Raw genomic sequence first — 15,620 nt, forward strand, 5'->3', positions numbered from 1 at the left:
GATGTGCTTCCTGGTGCTTATGTGGGAAACAGAAGTGAATGAACTAGAATATCATGCAGTTTCCTATTTACATGTGCTATTAAAGTCATTTAAAACTTGTTAGTTGATTTATACAACACTTTTGACATACCAGAATGGGGGCTAGTGTGTCACATTTCCATTAAAACATATGTATAATTGGCTCACCAGGAATCAGTCCTTTCTGACTCATCCCACTCTGTGCTGTGTGAACCCATTTTTAGTTCACCCTAAACAGCTTCTGCTCAGCTTTCTAAGCACCACATACAATATATGCCCCCCCACACATGAATAAATGTTAGAGCATAGCATAATATAGATATTTCTCAGGCTTAATCATGCATCATTATGTAATTTTAGACCAAGCATGTCCAGGCTTTGACTTTAATATACTTTTTTGCTTGAAAAGGGAGAGGGTGTCAAAGCTCTAGAAAACTTACAGAGCATGAAGACTATAGCACCCGCCTCTGCTCCATTTACCTGGGGTGTTCAGAGGCATCCTACCTCTAGACCAGGAAGTACCATTCATCATGGCTAATATTTCATAAGTCTCTTCTCTGTGAATTGGGCTAACCCCCCTTCTTTGAAACCATCTAAAACCTTCTCTATATGAACATGTGCATGAAATTCAGCTGCTAGCCTTCCCCCCTGACCCCTGCATGGTTACCAGAACATGTGACTACAGCACAGATATGGAACTGTCTAAACTAGCACAGAGCAATGGATTCAAACTACAAGAAAGAAGATTCCACCTAAACATTAGGAAGAACTTCCTGAAAGTGAGAGCTGTTCGGCAGTGGAATTTGCTACCAAGGAGTGTGGTGGAGTCTCCTTCTTTGGAGGTCTTTAAGCAGAGGCTTGACAGCCATCTGTCAGGAATGCTTTGATGGTGTTTCCTGCTTGGCAGGGGGTTGGACTGGATGGCCCTTGTGGTCTCTTCCAACTCTATGATTCTATGATTCTAAACTATTTTCAGACCTTCTGGTGGATGTATGGATGTCACAGGTGGGGTAAGTGGCTACAATGCTATCCCATCATGTGTTCAGATTACACAACTCATTTAATGAGCAGCACTTGTGAGTGGCAATTACCACTATTTCAACTCTTCTTTGAGACATGTGTGTTTAATGAACTCCTTCTTTGTTTGAGGGGAAAAACCCTTCAGGAAGAACAGGTAATTGTAAAATTAACCCAGTGCTAAGAGAACTTCCCTTGCTCTATTTCTCAGGAACTAGCATGTCTGCCAAATTAATGGCAGAAGAGCATGGCTAACTTTGGTCTACACAGTGGGGCATACCAAGTAAGGTTTCTGGGAAGAGGAAACATAGCTGAGACTTTAGGACTTGTTTCAGAAAAGAGGTTTATTAAAAGAATACAACAAATATCATCTTAATTGTGATATATCCATGCAGTACAAGCTACTGAAGAATGGGAGAGAGGGAGAATGGAGGAATGGCAGCAAGACATAGATGCTGCATCTAGACAGAGTGTCAGGGCAGAATGAGAGGAAAGAATGAGAGGAAAAAGGACTGCAGTTCCTAGTTCAATCTGAAATCTCTAGGTAGGACTGAGAGAGACTCCACTCTGGAATCCTGGAATGTCTTTAGTAGTCTGTGTAGACAGTACAGAACTAGATGGACTCAGCATAAGGGAGCTTCCTATGTTCCAAAGAAGGGGAAATGAGGGGAAATGAAAGATCGGCAAATAGGAAATCTGCCAATAGAGTGAATGGGAGGGAAATTTTACCTGTAGTTTTCTGAGACAACTGGAAGAGGGGGGCATCCTTAGCAGCAGGTTAGTTTCAAAGCTTCAACCCCCATTTTAAGACTTTGCATGTCATTGAGCATTCACCTGTTTCCATAGTGAGTGGTATGAGTGAAGGGTAGGGGCGGGAGCAATATAGGTCCTCATTAGGAATAATACCAGGGTTATGGGATAAGGAGGGCAAAGTAATTCATGAACAGGCACTTCATGTTGCATTTCAATAACAACTTTGTTCTGGCAGCTTCATGCTATAGTCGCCCCCCCACCACCACCACACACAGAAAACAATGACTGGTTAGAAGAGTCTAGACTCAGAAAATGTTATAACTGTTAATTAATTTCATATTTGTTTGTGGCCTTGTTCAGAAAAGCTTTAATGGGCTGATCTTGGGCATGCTCAAGGTCTTGTTCTTGTTCATATAAAGCCTGAGCAACTCCATGTACTATAAAATGTTGTCCCTCTGTCATACAATTGATTCAGACAACCTGTAAAGAGATACATTTTTGTCTAGGCTTTCCTTGACCCAGAAGATTAGACCCTGTTCTTTATTTTATTTTTTTTATTCCCTGAATCCACTACTATTTCTTTTTCTTTTTCCAGGCAGCTTTAAGCATCATTTAATCAGTGTGCCATAAGTGACATAGCTAAAATGAATGGATGGCAGCTGGCCAAATGTTCAACTGACAAGCTGATCAAAAAGACAGTGCCAGATGTTTTCCATAAGTTCTGCATATGAAAGCACCAGGGAAATCAGCAGGGGCACCATACTAAAGAAATCAGAGAAGCCAACTCTAGTTTCAACCATAACATGAAATTCTATAAAGACTATAAATACTGCATTCCTTAGTGAAGGTCTCAAAGGACATGTTGTAGATGTTTCTAAAGCCTAAAGGAAAAAGTGAGTCTACTATTGTCTGCCTATTTATAAGCATTACCTCCTGAATGGTTTAATAATAATTTGTAGAGAGATGTTTAAATGGGTTTTAAACAGTTAAGAAACTGTTTGAAATTCCAGTCTGGTGAAATAAGTCATATGCTGTTCTTCCCTTATCTCTACCACTACCCCTCAAAAAAGATACAGCTTTTCCTATTTTTCCTAGGTTACAGTTTATTTTACATGAGCAACTGAATTAAACCAAGTTCTATTTTAGAATTTTGATGCACTCTGAAATTTAAGATTTCAACAACAAATACAGTGGTACCTCTGGTTACGTACTTAATTCGTTCCGGAGGTCCATTCTTAACTTGAAACTGTTCTTAACCTGAAGCACCACTTTAGCTAATGGGACCTCCCACCGCCAGAGCACAATTTCTGTTCTTATCCAGAACAAAGTTCTTAACCTGAAGCGTTATTTCTGGGTTAGCGGAGTATGTAACATGAAGCGTATGTAACCTGAACCGTATGTAACCCAAGGTACCACTGTATTCAATGTCTATGAAAACTTTGGGATCTTTTAAAAGATCTTATTAAAATAAGGGTGGTTTTTTTGGTGTGTATTCCTGTCCCAAGAAAGTTTATTGCACCATGAGATAAACATCAAAAATAGTTAAGATTGTTTACACTGCACCTTGACAGAAGGGGTTTGACATCATTTGTATATAAATGTGAAATGCGGGGCCTGCTCAATCAGATCAGACAAAGATTATAGTGACCATGGAGTGCTGCTATACTTTCTCCACATCAGTGAGGTAGGCAGGTATAGAGGATTGGTAGTTTATGACACAGTGGCTTCAAGGCATTATGAAGTAATTCAACAATTTGCTTAGGATACAATTTTTTAAAAAATGGTGAAAATTTCACAGTTGCTTAGAAGTCCATGGAGCAGTGCCACAAATGTATTGGTACAGTATTGCAGGACCTCAGTTAGGGGACTTTATATGTTACTGCTTTCCCCCTTCTCTCTCTAATGTTTCAATAACCAAAACCGATTTGTAAAAATGTTACATGGGAAAAATACAAGAGAGACATTGCACACACTTTTGTAAATCAAGAAAATCTTCAATTAAAAAAAAAGTTGATGAGAACTGAAGCGGAAGCACACATTTGGTACTGCAGATACTGATTTTGACTCTGCCACTGGTGTTGATTCTGCTAAGAACAGACATACAGTTGAAAAGTGCAGTAACACTAAACTGATATGTCTGATACCTGAAACACTCAATAGGAACCATTGCAATCGGTATTTTATCTCTAAGATTCTTTACTTGTGAGATATCAACCTGGGCCAGATGCAGTATTCCAACAAACTGTAAGAATTAGAGATGGACGTGAGCTCCTCTTCTCTCCCATTCCTTCCTTCTCTTGGACATTCAGCTATAGAAAACTTCCTGGTTTGTTAAATTACAACTTCCCTGTGATATCCAAAACAGGACACTGTGATTTAAGTGCTCCCTGGTTTGTATTACTAACTTGTGAAGAGTACTTTAAATCACACCTGGTAGTTTCCTCTGCAGCTGGGTGTACAAAAGGAGAATGGGAACGCTTGAGCTCATTGTCATTTGCATTCCAACAAACCACAGTTCGTTGGATTGGGAATGGCATGTCTGAACCATGCCACTATGGAGGCTTATTTCACCTTTTGGAAAAGGAAACTCAGCAGGTGTGTAAAACAATGTAAAAAGGAATGTACATGCCCCTATGTGCTACAGTTGACTTCCAAAATTGGTTGGCATACTGAACTGTTCCTGGAGACTAGTCTTCTGTAAGTAAATAACTTAGTATGAAGCTAAATGCATTTGGGATTAACCTCTGCTGAAACACACATGTTTCATTTTCAATTAGATTAATGACCTCAATTGGAGTAAAAAAGAAACCCTGCCAGTATCTTGCCTTTATGAGAAACAGTAAGAAAATGTAAATAAGTCAGCAATGAATAATGCATCTAATCATTGGTATATGAAACATAGCAAATAAAACAATGAAGCTAACATTCTCTAGAGTACACTGAAAAATAAACCTGTGAAGCAATCCAGATACTTTTTAAAAAAAAATCCTAGAAAGCTTTTAAGAATTTTAAGACATTCTCTGAGTTTAAACCAGAAAGCAGATGGAGCAAAATGTTCAGTAGAACAAACTCACAGGACAATAATGGAATGGAAAAATCCCTACCTTTAACAAAAATTAAATTCCGTGTTTATTCCATGTGGGTGAGTAGCTCCTGTGTCCAAGAAATTGGTCAGTTGTTTACCATGGATGGGGTTGCAGTTCCCTTGAAGGAGCAGGTTCACAGTTGGGGGGCGCTTCTGGATCCAGTTCTGTCACTGGAGGCTCAAGTAGCCTCAATGGCTAGATGTGCCTTTTACCAACTGCAACTGGTTTGACAGCTATGGCCAATTGGCCATTCCTGAACCAGGAAAGCCTTACCACAGCAGTGCATGTGTTGGTAACTTCAAGACTGGATTATTGCAAAGTACCGGTACTTCCCTCATGCTTGATCTGGAAGCTGCAGTTGCTGCAGAATACTGTGGCACAATTGCTGACAGGAATGAGGCCTTGTCAGCATATAACACCTGTGCTCAGAGATTTGCACTGATTGCCAATTTGCTACTGGGCCAAGTTCAAGGTGTTACTATTAGTATATAAAGCCTTTAACAACTTAGGACCAGTTTACCCATGATATCACCGTACCCCACATGTGTCCACTCAGATCCTTTGTTCAGTGAAACTGGTACTACTACAGGTGCCACATAATACCTGTTTCACATAGAAGTAAGAACTCAATCAAACGAGTGGCAAAACATGCACTTTAGAACTCCCTGCCTATTGAGATCAAGCAGGCACCTTCATGATTCCCTTTTCAGCATCTGCTGTTTATTGTTATTGTTTAGACAAGCCTACCCATATCCTTAGAAAGCAGAGATAATTTCAATCAGTTTTAGTATTTTAACTTTGTTTACAGCTTTGAGGGTGCTGGTTTTTTTGGGGTTTTTTTTACAATCAACCAGTATATACATTTTATTAAATAAATAAATGTTGAACTCATCCCATGAACAGAGTTTCAACTTGTGCCAAAGGCTTCTAAATAACATAAAGAAAATGGAATAAAAATGCTTACAGCCTGGTCCTATAAGCCATTACACTGGCACGTGTTTTATGACATTGCATGCTAACTTATGAATGAATGTAATGTGATGTCACAATCTCTAGAACTGTGCTGGCATTACAAAGCAACCCACATCATTGACTATTGCAGCATCATGGGCTACTGGCAGTCATATAACAAGGTATAGCACAGTAATACTGAGTAAAGCTGATTATGGAACACAATAGACAAAGAATGTTGACAATTCAACTGTGGGACATTATAAAGGCATTTGAGTGGCAATGACATCAGCAAATTGGCACAGCTGGTGGTAACAGCCCCAGTAAAGGGCTGGAACTAAAATGCAAAATAGGATGGACAAGTAAAAAAATAAATGCTGACTAGCTATGCTGGCATCAGCCTCCCTATGCATGCCCTATGTCAGGGGCCTGATCATGGGTGGCAGTCTAGAGTGAGCCAAGGGACAAAGCAAGTCAGAACCAATAAACAAACCAGGAAACAGAATCAACGCATAAGCCCATGGGAGGCAAACTAAGGCCCGGGGACCAGATCTGGCACAATCACCTTCTAAATCCGGCCCACGGACAGTCCGGGAATCAGTGGACACAGGAGCATGTCAGAACTGGAAAATAAACCGAGAACATGGTGGAGGCGCAAACAAGAAGGCAGAACTGAAAAATAATTCCTGAATAATTCCCACCTGTGGAATACTGTCCTAAGTGAGGCCTTCTTGGTGCTGACACTTCCCAGCTTTTGGATACCAGCTTAAGACTTTCTATCTTCCTGAGGAGCACCTATGTTAGTCTGTTACCTCTGCTCTAGAATTGTTCAGAAATTTGATTCTACTCAATTTGGACTTAAATGGAACTATGGGGCTCTTTCCAATTATAGGTGTGAAATTAAAAAAAAGGTAAAGGACCACTGACAGTTAAGTCCAGTCGCGAACGACTCTGGGGTTGCGGTGCTCATCTCACTTTACTGGCCAAGGGGGCCAATGTTTGTCCGCAGACAGTTTTTCCAGGTCATGTGGCCAGCATGACAAACTGCTTTAGGCAAAACCAGAGCAGCACATGGAAACACTGTTTACCTTCCTGCCGGAGTGGTATCTATCTACTTTCACTTTGACGTGCTTTTGAACTGCTAGGTTGGCAGGAGCTGGGACCGAACAACAGGGGCTCACCCCGTCGCAGGGATTTGAACCGCTGACCTTCCGATCGACAAGCCCCAAGGCTCAGTGGTTTACACCACAGCACCATCCGCATCCCTGGCATTTGTGGTAGGTGTCACAAAATAGCTGAACATTGAACTGCAAAACCAGCTGATTACTATTCTACAAGAAGGCTTTTTCTATTCTAAAGCTTTTCAACACCAGCTAGGAAGGGCAATACTGTGTACAACATATTACCCAATCCTTTGAAGACATAATCCTAAACAGCAGCGGAGTGTGGTGATTTGCAGCAGAACTTTACTGTGCACTTCTAGAACCTTAAACAGCATTCAGTTGAAATTGACATTTTTGTGTTACACTTTACTGTGGAATTCTATGGAGTTCTATGAGCTCTGCATAACCACAGAGAAATTTTCCAACACAAAAGAAACACCCACTTAAGATTTGGGACTACTGTATCTAGCAGGAGAAACAGGTTTTTTCAATGCTAGTACATTATATGCAAAGAATCAACTTCATACAAGATGAACCCACTGGATTTTGGAACGCCAGCTAAAAGTAGTTGCTTCCTCAGTACAGTACCAGGAAAATCACAAAGGAGAAAAACCACAGCCATGCCTTATTCTATATATTCAGCATGTAATGAAAAGGGTATTAATTTTCCACCACAGTCGCACCCACTTTTCCACCATGATCATGCCCTACTTTTCCATTTGGACCACAGCCAACTTTAGCATGCAGCTCCTGCAGGAAAGGGGTTAGCTATCCTTACCATATCATATCACATCAAAATAGTTAATGAACTTCATAAAAATTAGAAGTATATTTTCCTGCATAATCACCACACTAGTGCAACACAAGAGGAAATAGCTAGCTCTAGTGGACTGTGTTTGTGTGTGAAGTATCCTCATGAGGTCTGTCAATACTATGTTAAAACTAAATTTTGCTGTTCATTTTTTTTAGCTTTTTAATGAGAGCAAGAAACTGAATTTATAAATTTAAATTCTTCATTTCTGCACTTTAGAAATGTACTAAATAATACCATATACTTGTCATTTTGGGTACAAATAACAAATTATTCAACTAATTTTATATGCATGTTTCATCTGCATAATCAAAGTGGTCAAAGTAGAATGAGACTCCAAGGTCCAATTACTAAACATAAGAAAAACGGTAGCTTTTTAAAAAAGTTATCTAGCTACAGAAAACCCATTTCCAGATTGCTGTCTTAATGAACCCAAACTTAACACACTGTACTAACTGGAGACAGAAAAAGGAGAATAATTATGACAACAATACTTATTATAAAGAATTTGAAGAAGGAAATAGGCCAAGGATTCAAACACAGACTTTTCTGTCCTTTGCTAAAACAACTAGTACATTTGCTTTCATGCATTCTGCATTCCACTGGACCACATGCTGAGGTAATACAACCTCTTTCCACAGCAAGCTTTGGAAACACAGATGGAGTTTCTGACTGTCCATATGGCAAAAACCACTTACTGCAACCAGACAGCTGCAGGAAGTGGGTAACTTCACTGGGAGAGGGGTGTGTGTGTGTGTGTGTGTGTGTGTAAAACATTACAGGAGCTTAAGAAACTTCCTGTTCATATGTATATCCTATATAAAGTAGCTTAAAGTTTTCATTTATATTTCTAAATAGTAGTTCTTATTTGTATTCTTTCCTGACACAACTTCAGACTTTGAAACTCAAGCGAGTTTATAAACTATTGTTAGAAGCAATATGAATTGACACCACAAAACTCTTTTGTTTGAGTAACAGAAATGTTGTATTTTAAAATTTATTGTGTCCATTCTGTGAATAGAAGGGCTCCTTCCATTTGTGGAAGGGACCGAGAGCCAGTGGAGGCTGCTACTGGAGGAATGGGTACTGCTGATTCACCTGTGGTTCCCTATCCTGCCTTCCACACTCCTCCAGAGCAACTCCCAATCCTCCATAGAAACTTTTTAGTGGGCACAAAGGTCTGCAATGTGAAGGAGGATTCAGAAGGGGAGAAAAAATCATCTACTCCCTTCCTCCAGTAGGAGTGTCTCATGAGTGGAGTTCTGGATCAAAGCCATTTTCTTTCTGCTCCCTGATAATGAAATGATGGTTTCAGCAATAATTTAACAATGAGTCATTACTGTGTTGTTTTTATTACTAGGGATGCCAACTATGCATATCAAACATCATTTTATCTCCCCCCCCAAAAAAACAACAACTGCCAGATGGGCTAACCTTATAATAAAACCAAAAAAACAACAGGTCACTAAATTAAGCATGTTTCAAGTCCCATAGATTTCAAGTCCCATAAATCAAACCAAACACATGAACATCAGCATTAAAATACTTATCATTCTCCCCAACAAACACTGCTAGATATCTGAACGTCAATGCCATCTTTGCTGTGAAACTATCTAAATGACAAGTGGACTGGATAGACTGGACTTTGACTTAGTTTCTTTAGGTCCAAGGTTCTAAGGAATTAAAAGTTGATTCATTCATTGAAATCTAGCAGAGGCTATATATATTTCCCTGTACCTAAATTCTTGGGCCACTGGGTTTAGGGCTAGGGATATGGGCCTCAAATTTCCTCCTATAATTTTAATACATTTGATATCACACTAAGAAAGAAAAGAAAATGCAATCCTACGTTGATCCCAGGGCCTTCACACACTGACACTCATTCATGCAAAAAGTTTAAATATTTAATTCATTTCTATCCTACCTTTCCATACAATTTGGATCCACAAAACAGCTAACACCCACAATATTTTTTTGAAATCTGAGTAAATTAATACAATCACTATAATGCCAATTCCCAGGCTGCAATCCTAAGCAAATATGCTGTGAATGAATGCTACTAACCACAGTTGGCCTTAATTCTGAGTAAAATTGTGCTGTAAAATGAATATAAAATAGAAGGCTGTTTATGGACATGGGTATCCTATAAATATGTCACAACTACTGTTCCAGATGGGGAAATGAAACAAAACAACAACAACCCAGAGACAACATGCCACAAGCCATTCACAAACTCCACAGAAGAATTATAATCCATTCCAAACTGCCATATATTATAGTCTACAGCCTATTTCTTCTAATTTTGGATTGGTAGACAATGACATGATGACTGGCATGCAAACTGCTTTCAGTCCAGGTTGGAAAATATGTGGCTTTAACACCCATCATCCCTGTTAGGCTACAACACCCATCGCACCTGACTACCAGCCATGCTGCCTGAGGCTGATGGGAATAGGGTCCAACAACATCTGGAGGGCCACAGCAGTTGTGGACTTGGGTACTGTGGCACCCTTTCGAAGGCCAAAATTTGGCACCCACCCTCCCTCTCCAGCTGTTGTGCTGCCTTCCCAAAGCCAAGCCAAGCCTAGTTAGTGCTTTCCCAGCTTTGGGAAGTAGGTGGGAGGGCTCTAGGACCCTACCAGAGCCCTCGTGCCTCCTTCCCAAAGCCAGTCACCTCCTTACTCGCCTTTGGAAAGGCAGTGCCTCAGACAGCCACCTCATCTCAGCGCCCAGTGCATGCACACTGCTCAAACAGCTCTAAATCCAGCCCTGGCCACACATTCTTTATACATGTTTCAAATCATTTCACATAGGACTAAAACCAGTGGTGAACGAAGCCACTTCGCTGCCCGGAGCAGCAAACCTGGGGGCACCCCCCCCGAAGGCGGGGTGTTGCTCTGAGGCGCGCATGCCCGCCCCTAACCTCCGCCCCAGCCGGAAAAAGGAAAGCACACGCCGAGCAGGTTTGCAAGCAAGCCGTCGGCGCACGCTTTTTACTGGGCAGCAGGGCTCGTCTTGGGGGTCGTGGGGGGCACGCGCCAAGTGTCGCCCCCACTCCAGGGTGGCACACGGGGCTGACTGCACCCACCTTGCTCCGCCCCTGACTAAAACACTATCTGGAAAGTTGTTTACAATAAGCAATTCATTGTGCATATTGTTCATTGCCCCCATGACACCTGCACGCCTTTGGTCATTTGTGGCAGTGTGGAGAAAATTGTTCAGTCCACATGGTAGGCCTCTAAACTTAAACTGACACCTGCTGATGGCTGTAATGTAGAATGTAGCATGCCCTTAGTTTGGCTGCCATAATATGTGCACTGATCATTGTTAAAGTTCCAAGAATGCAGCATATGACTATTGCTTTAATATCTTAATTTTATGCATGTTAACTTTTTCCATTTCTAAAACAGGAGAACTTCCAATTTCCAGGAAAAGACACCCCCTAACTCTACAGACTTCCACCAACATATCATTTGCTGACATTAGCTAAAACAGGCTGATCTTTAGAAGAAAGGTCAGCTTCACTAAGACCAAAGGTATCACTAGGGAAGATGTTACCCAAACAATTTCCTTTATCAGCAAACTTATCTGGGACAAATGCAAGGAATGTCTGCAAGATACACACTTAATATTGTGAAATTCCTGCTTGTGGGGATTGCTGGCGTTTGGATGAAAACTCTTGTAATGGTCATCTCTCCTGACCTTCTGTATGTGAGAAATATTTTATAATGTAATAAATACATTAAATATCCTTGTTTCTGCTCAATCTTGTTTCTGCATTGCATGAATTATTGTGACCTGCCCTTGGGATGAGATGGGTTAGGCATTTTATATACTATCGGCAGAGATCTAAAATCCAAAGCGTGTGCAATGATAATAAATGACCCTGCTCCAAAACAAAACAAAAACCCAAATCACCTAGGCTGCAATCCTGTGCCCACTTTAGCTAAAAGCCCCACAGAATTCGGGGCGACTAACTTCTGAGTAGCCTTGCCTAGGATTACACTGGCATAGCTCGGTCGGTAGAGCACGAGACTCAGGGTCGTGCGTTCGAGCCCCACGTTGGGCGAAAAATTCCTCAGGGTTCTTTGTGATTCTGTGAATCTATATATAAGCTGGGGAGAAGGGAAAGCTTCTCAAGTTTGTCTATGAAGCCGGCTCTGACTGTCAGCTGACTCTTCCCCTTCCTAAACGGTGCATCTCGTCAATAAGTGACCATTCCCCGCTCTCTTTCCCTCCCGCTTCGTTCCCTCGCTGCTCCTCGTCAGGTTATCTGGACGCTCATCTCGGCTAGCAAACAAACTTGATCCGCAGCTCTCCGGAGACTTTAAACGGAAGACCTTTCGCCAACCCGTCTCCCTGCCTCCCTCCCTCCCTCCCTGCTCCCTCGACGCACGTCTGGTCAAGGGCACCGCCAAAACTGCAGCGGGAAGAGGAAGAGAGACTTCCTCGGCGCCTCATAAGAAAACGAGGAGAAAAGCAGGAACGGGAGAAGGAGCGTGTATGAGGGCGACCCTTACACGCTCTCCAGTCTATCTCTCTCTCGCGCGCGCGCGCACACAATGATTGACCTCGAGACAAAAGCTGGCCGAACCCCGCGCGCCCCTCGCTAGCTCCCCGCGCGCTTCCTTTTACCTGAGAGGCGACCTGCTGGGGGGGCTCTCCGGAGCGAAGCTGGGCTCCAGCCGGGATGGAGTGTAAGAGTGGTAGGCTGTCAGGACCACGCTGCCCGTGTCTTTTATCTCCATTATGGCAGCGGGCGCATGTCTTCCTCCTCCTCCCCGCCCGGCGACAACTGCCTGCCTCAGCCGGCGGCGGCGCGGCTCCTCGGGATCAAAGGACCCTGTCACAAAAGCAGCGGCATGCTCGGGCCCTTTAAGAGTTGCCCCGGCCTCCCCCTCCCCACCCTCGCCGCCGAGCGCTGCTGCCGGGCTGGCGAGACCTCGGGGCTCTTCCTCCTGGCCGAGCAGCGGAATTAGCATAGGTTCAAAAACGCCGCCCACCGCCCGCCACGCCTCCGCCCGCCCGAGGAGGACCCGCGTTTCTCCTGAAGGAATCCTTCGTGGCGCAGAAGCGCAGGGAGTTGCATCTCTCTCTCGCGCGCCCCGCCGCTTCTTTTTAGCTGGCTCTCAAAATACAAACTCAGAACTAGTCCTTGTGCCAAGGCAAGAAAGGCAAAATGAATATCATCGTTCCTCAGGGCAAGGCAGAAACATAGGCTTTCTGTCACCCGGGTCAAAGACCCAGTTTAGCACGTATGTACGCTAACACGGATGCGTGTCAGCGTACATACATACACATAATACCGTACAAACAAACGCACCTCAACACATTTATTAATAAAGGGCATAAAAAGTTGACAATATATCATTCGAATACAAAGGAATCCTATTAAATATTATTCCCAAAGGGAAAATGAGCGTTTCTTCCAGTAAAAGCAAATTGTTTGTTAAAAGTAGAACTTCCATGTGCAGCAACTGTCTATCTGAGGTCAGGTTTCGAATTGGATTTATTTGGTCACAGGATCATTAAAAGACTGCATTTCCATAAGATCAGCCAAGACCCTCTGGTTTCCTTTTAAAATGTTTTCTTTCTTTGAGGCTTTTTGCCACCCACCCCTCCTCTTGGTTCTGTGCAAACCCCTTCAAGGAGTTTTGATGTGTAAATTTACTCCCAAGTAAGCTTCAAGTAAGCACGGGTGGCGCTGTGGGTTAAACCACAGAGCCTAGGGTTTGCTGATCAGAAGGTCAGCCGTTCGAATCCCCGTGAGGGGGTGAGCTCCTGTTGCTCGGTCCCAGGTTCTGCCCACCTAGCAGTTTGAAAGCACGTCAAAGTGCAAATAGATAAATAGGTACCGCTCTGGCGGGAAGGTAAACAGTGTTTCCATGCGCTGCTCTGGTTTGCCATGCTTTGTCATGCTGGCCACATTACCCAGAAGCTGTAAACCGGCTCCCTTGGCCAGTAACGCGAGATGAGCGCTGCAACCCCAGAGTCGGACATGACTGGGCCTAATGGTCAGGGGTCCCTTTACCTTTACCTTTAAGCTTCATCAATATTCCTTTCAATCTGTATCAAAGGGTATGGGGAAGGGCTGTAGCTCAGTGTTAGAGCATGTGCTTTTCATGCCAAAGAGCCCAATTCTGTGGCTGAGCTGTTGCCAGTCAGTGTGGAGGATATTGAGCTAGATGGACCAATAGTCTGACTTGGTACAAGGCAGCTTTCTATTTTCCCCTGAATTTTAATATATTGAGCAAAATATAGTGAGTGAGAGATCCAATGAAATTAAGGGATGGGTGATCTGGCCTCAGACACATAAGAGCCTTCAGTCAATCCCTAAATTTTGTTGGAGCAAGTTGGTCACTTAGAACTTTCTTTGCTAACTTGCCAATTAGCTGGTTGCTGCCTTGCTACTAGTAAAATACAGCATCTGAGTGCTTATGTGAAATTAATTTAAAGGAATAATGTGGTATGGTAAGATTTGATGATACATAGGCTAAAATTCTAACCAGTGTAGTGGTAGCATGCAATTAAAAGTGAGGAATGTATCAAACGTCTTTCTATTGTTTGGGGTCAGCAAAACAAAATGACAGGGTGTCAGTCTGTGCCCACCAGTATTCACATTCAGCTTTCCTATGAACTTCAACTGTGCTGTTTTTAGGAGTTTCTTCAATACTGAAATGTGGGTTTTGGTAACAAAGGGCAAAGTCTAATACCCGCCGGTTGTTCCTCCATCAATAAGCATAATTTTCATTTTACTGATTTCAAATATGTATCAGTTTTAGGAGTATATTTTCAGCCTTCCCATATATGGAAGAAAGTTTGCTACATTTCTCTCCTTTGTTCATTGTTTCCAATGACACATTTATATAAAGTCATGGCAGTTATGAAAGTATGCAGATATAAGATAAAGAAAATATGTTCTTTGAAATCCACATCTCAGGTAATTGTTGATGAATAAATCGTTGAGAGATTCTGTTGAAAGAGGCATTTGTACTTTGAAATATTACACCTTGTTTTGCTTGTGAAGCAGATGTGCTTAATTGATAAATTGATGTTCTTATGAAGTAAAAATCCGAACTCATGAATAGAAGTCTTTTGAGATTAAGGCCTTTGAGGATTATTGTTACAAATTATATGTCTGGAAAGTTATTCCTCTGCTAGCATTTCTCAGCTGCAATAACTTTTTTTAAAAGATTAGATTTCTTCAGATTGTTTAAATGGGCTATCAAATGTAACATCTAAAAAGCAGGTTAAGGGCATGTTTGTATCCTCTGGGCAAGTAGAAAGATTAACACTCAATAGTTCATCCCACACTTTTCACAGGATTTCCCCATCACTTTTTTATCTGCATAAAGTTTGGTTTTTTTAGGTGGGATTGATACACTAGCAGGACAGAGTGTTTTAATCCATTTTAATTACACAGACCTAAATTTCTGGTTGGCACGTGAACCACTTCCGTAAAATAGGGACAGTGAGGAAGCGCCCACTGTCTCCAAAACATGCAGACTTAGAAGATATGCTGTTGTTTAGTCCTTTAGTCATGTCCGACTCTTCGTGGCCCCATGGACCAAAGCACGCTTAGGCATTCCTGTCTTCCACTGCCTCCCACAGTTTGGTCAAACTCATGTTGGTAGCATCGAGAACACTGTCCAACCATCTAGTCCTCCATCGTCCCCTTCTCCTAGTGCCCTCAATCTTTCCCAGCATCAGGGTCTTTTCCAGGGAGTCTTCTCTTCTCATGATGTGGCGAAAGTATTGGAGCCTCAGCTTCAGGATCTGTCCTCCCAGTGAGCATTCAGGCTTGATTTACTTCAGAATGGA

The 15,620-nt window shown here is 42.2% G+C and overlaps 1 protein-coding gene across 3 annotated transcripts in view; it reads right to left on the reverse strand.

Annotated features, from left to right (window-relative positions):
• The window catches only part of ARHGAP28 (Rho GTPase activating protein 28), a 52,267-nt gene extending 39,529 nt beyond the window's left edge, over positions 1 to 12,738 (reverse strand). Inside the window, exon 1 of one of the 3 annotated variants that reach the window (XM_033154936.1) lies at positions 12,435 to 12,738. In XM_033154936.1, coding sequence (XP_033010827.1) covers positions 12,435 to 12,547 — 113 coding nt within the window. In that variant the 5' untranslated portion in view covers positions 12,548 to 12,738. Of the gene's footprint in view, positions 1 to 11,717; positions 11,794 to 12,370; positions 12,396 to 12,434 lie in introns of those variants that run through there. The other 2 variants (XM_033154937.1, XM_033154940.1) reach the window with 2 other exon arrangements.
• Positions 12,739 to 15,620: the final 2,882 nt, after the last annotated feature.

This window comes from Lacerta agilis, chromosome 7 (genome assembly GCF_009819535.1).
Source record: "Lacerta agilis isolate rLacAgi1 chromosome 7, rLacAgi1.pri, whole genome shotgun sequence".
NCBI lineage: Eukaryota > Metazoa > Chordata > Lepidosauria > Squamata > Lacertidae > Lacerta > Lacerta agilis.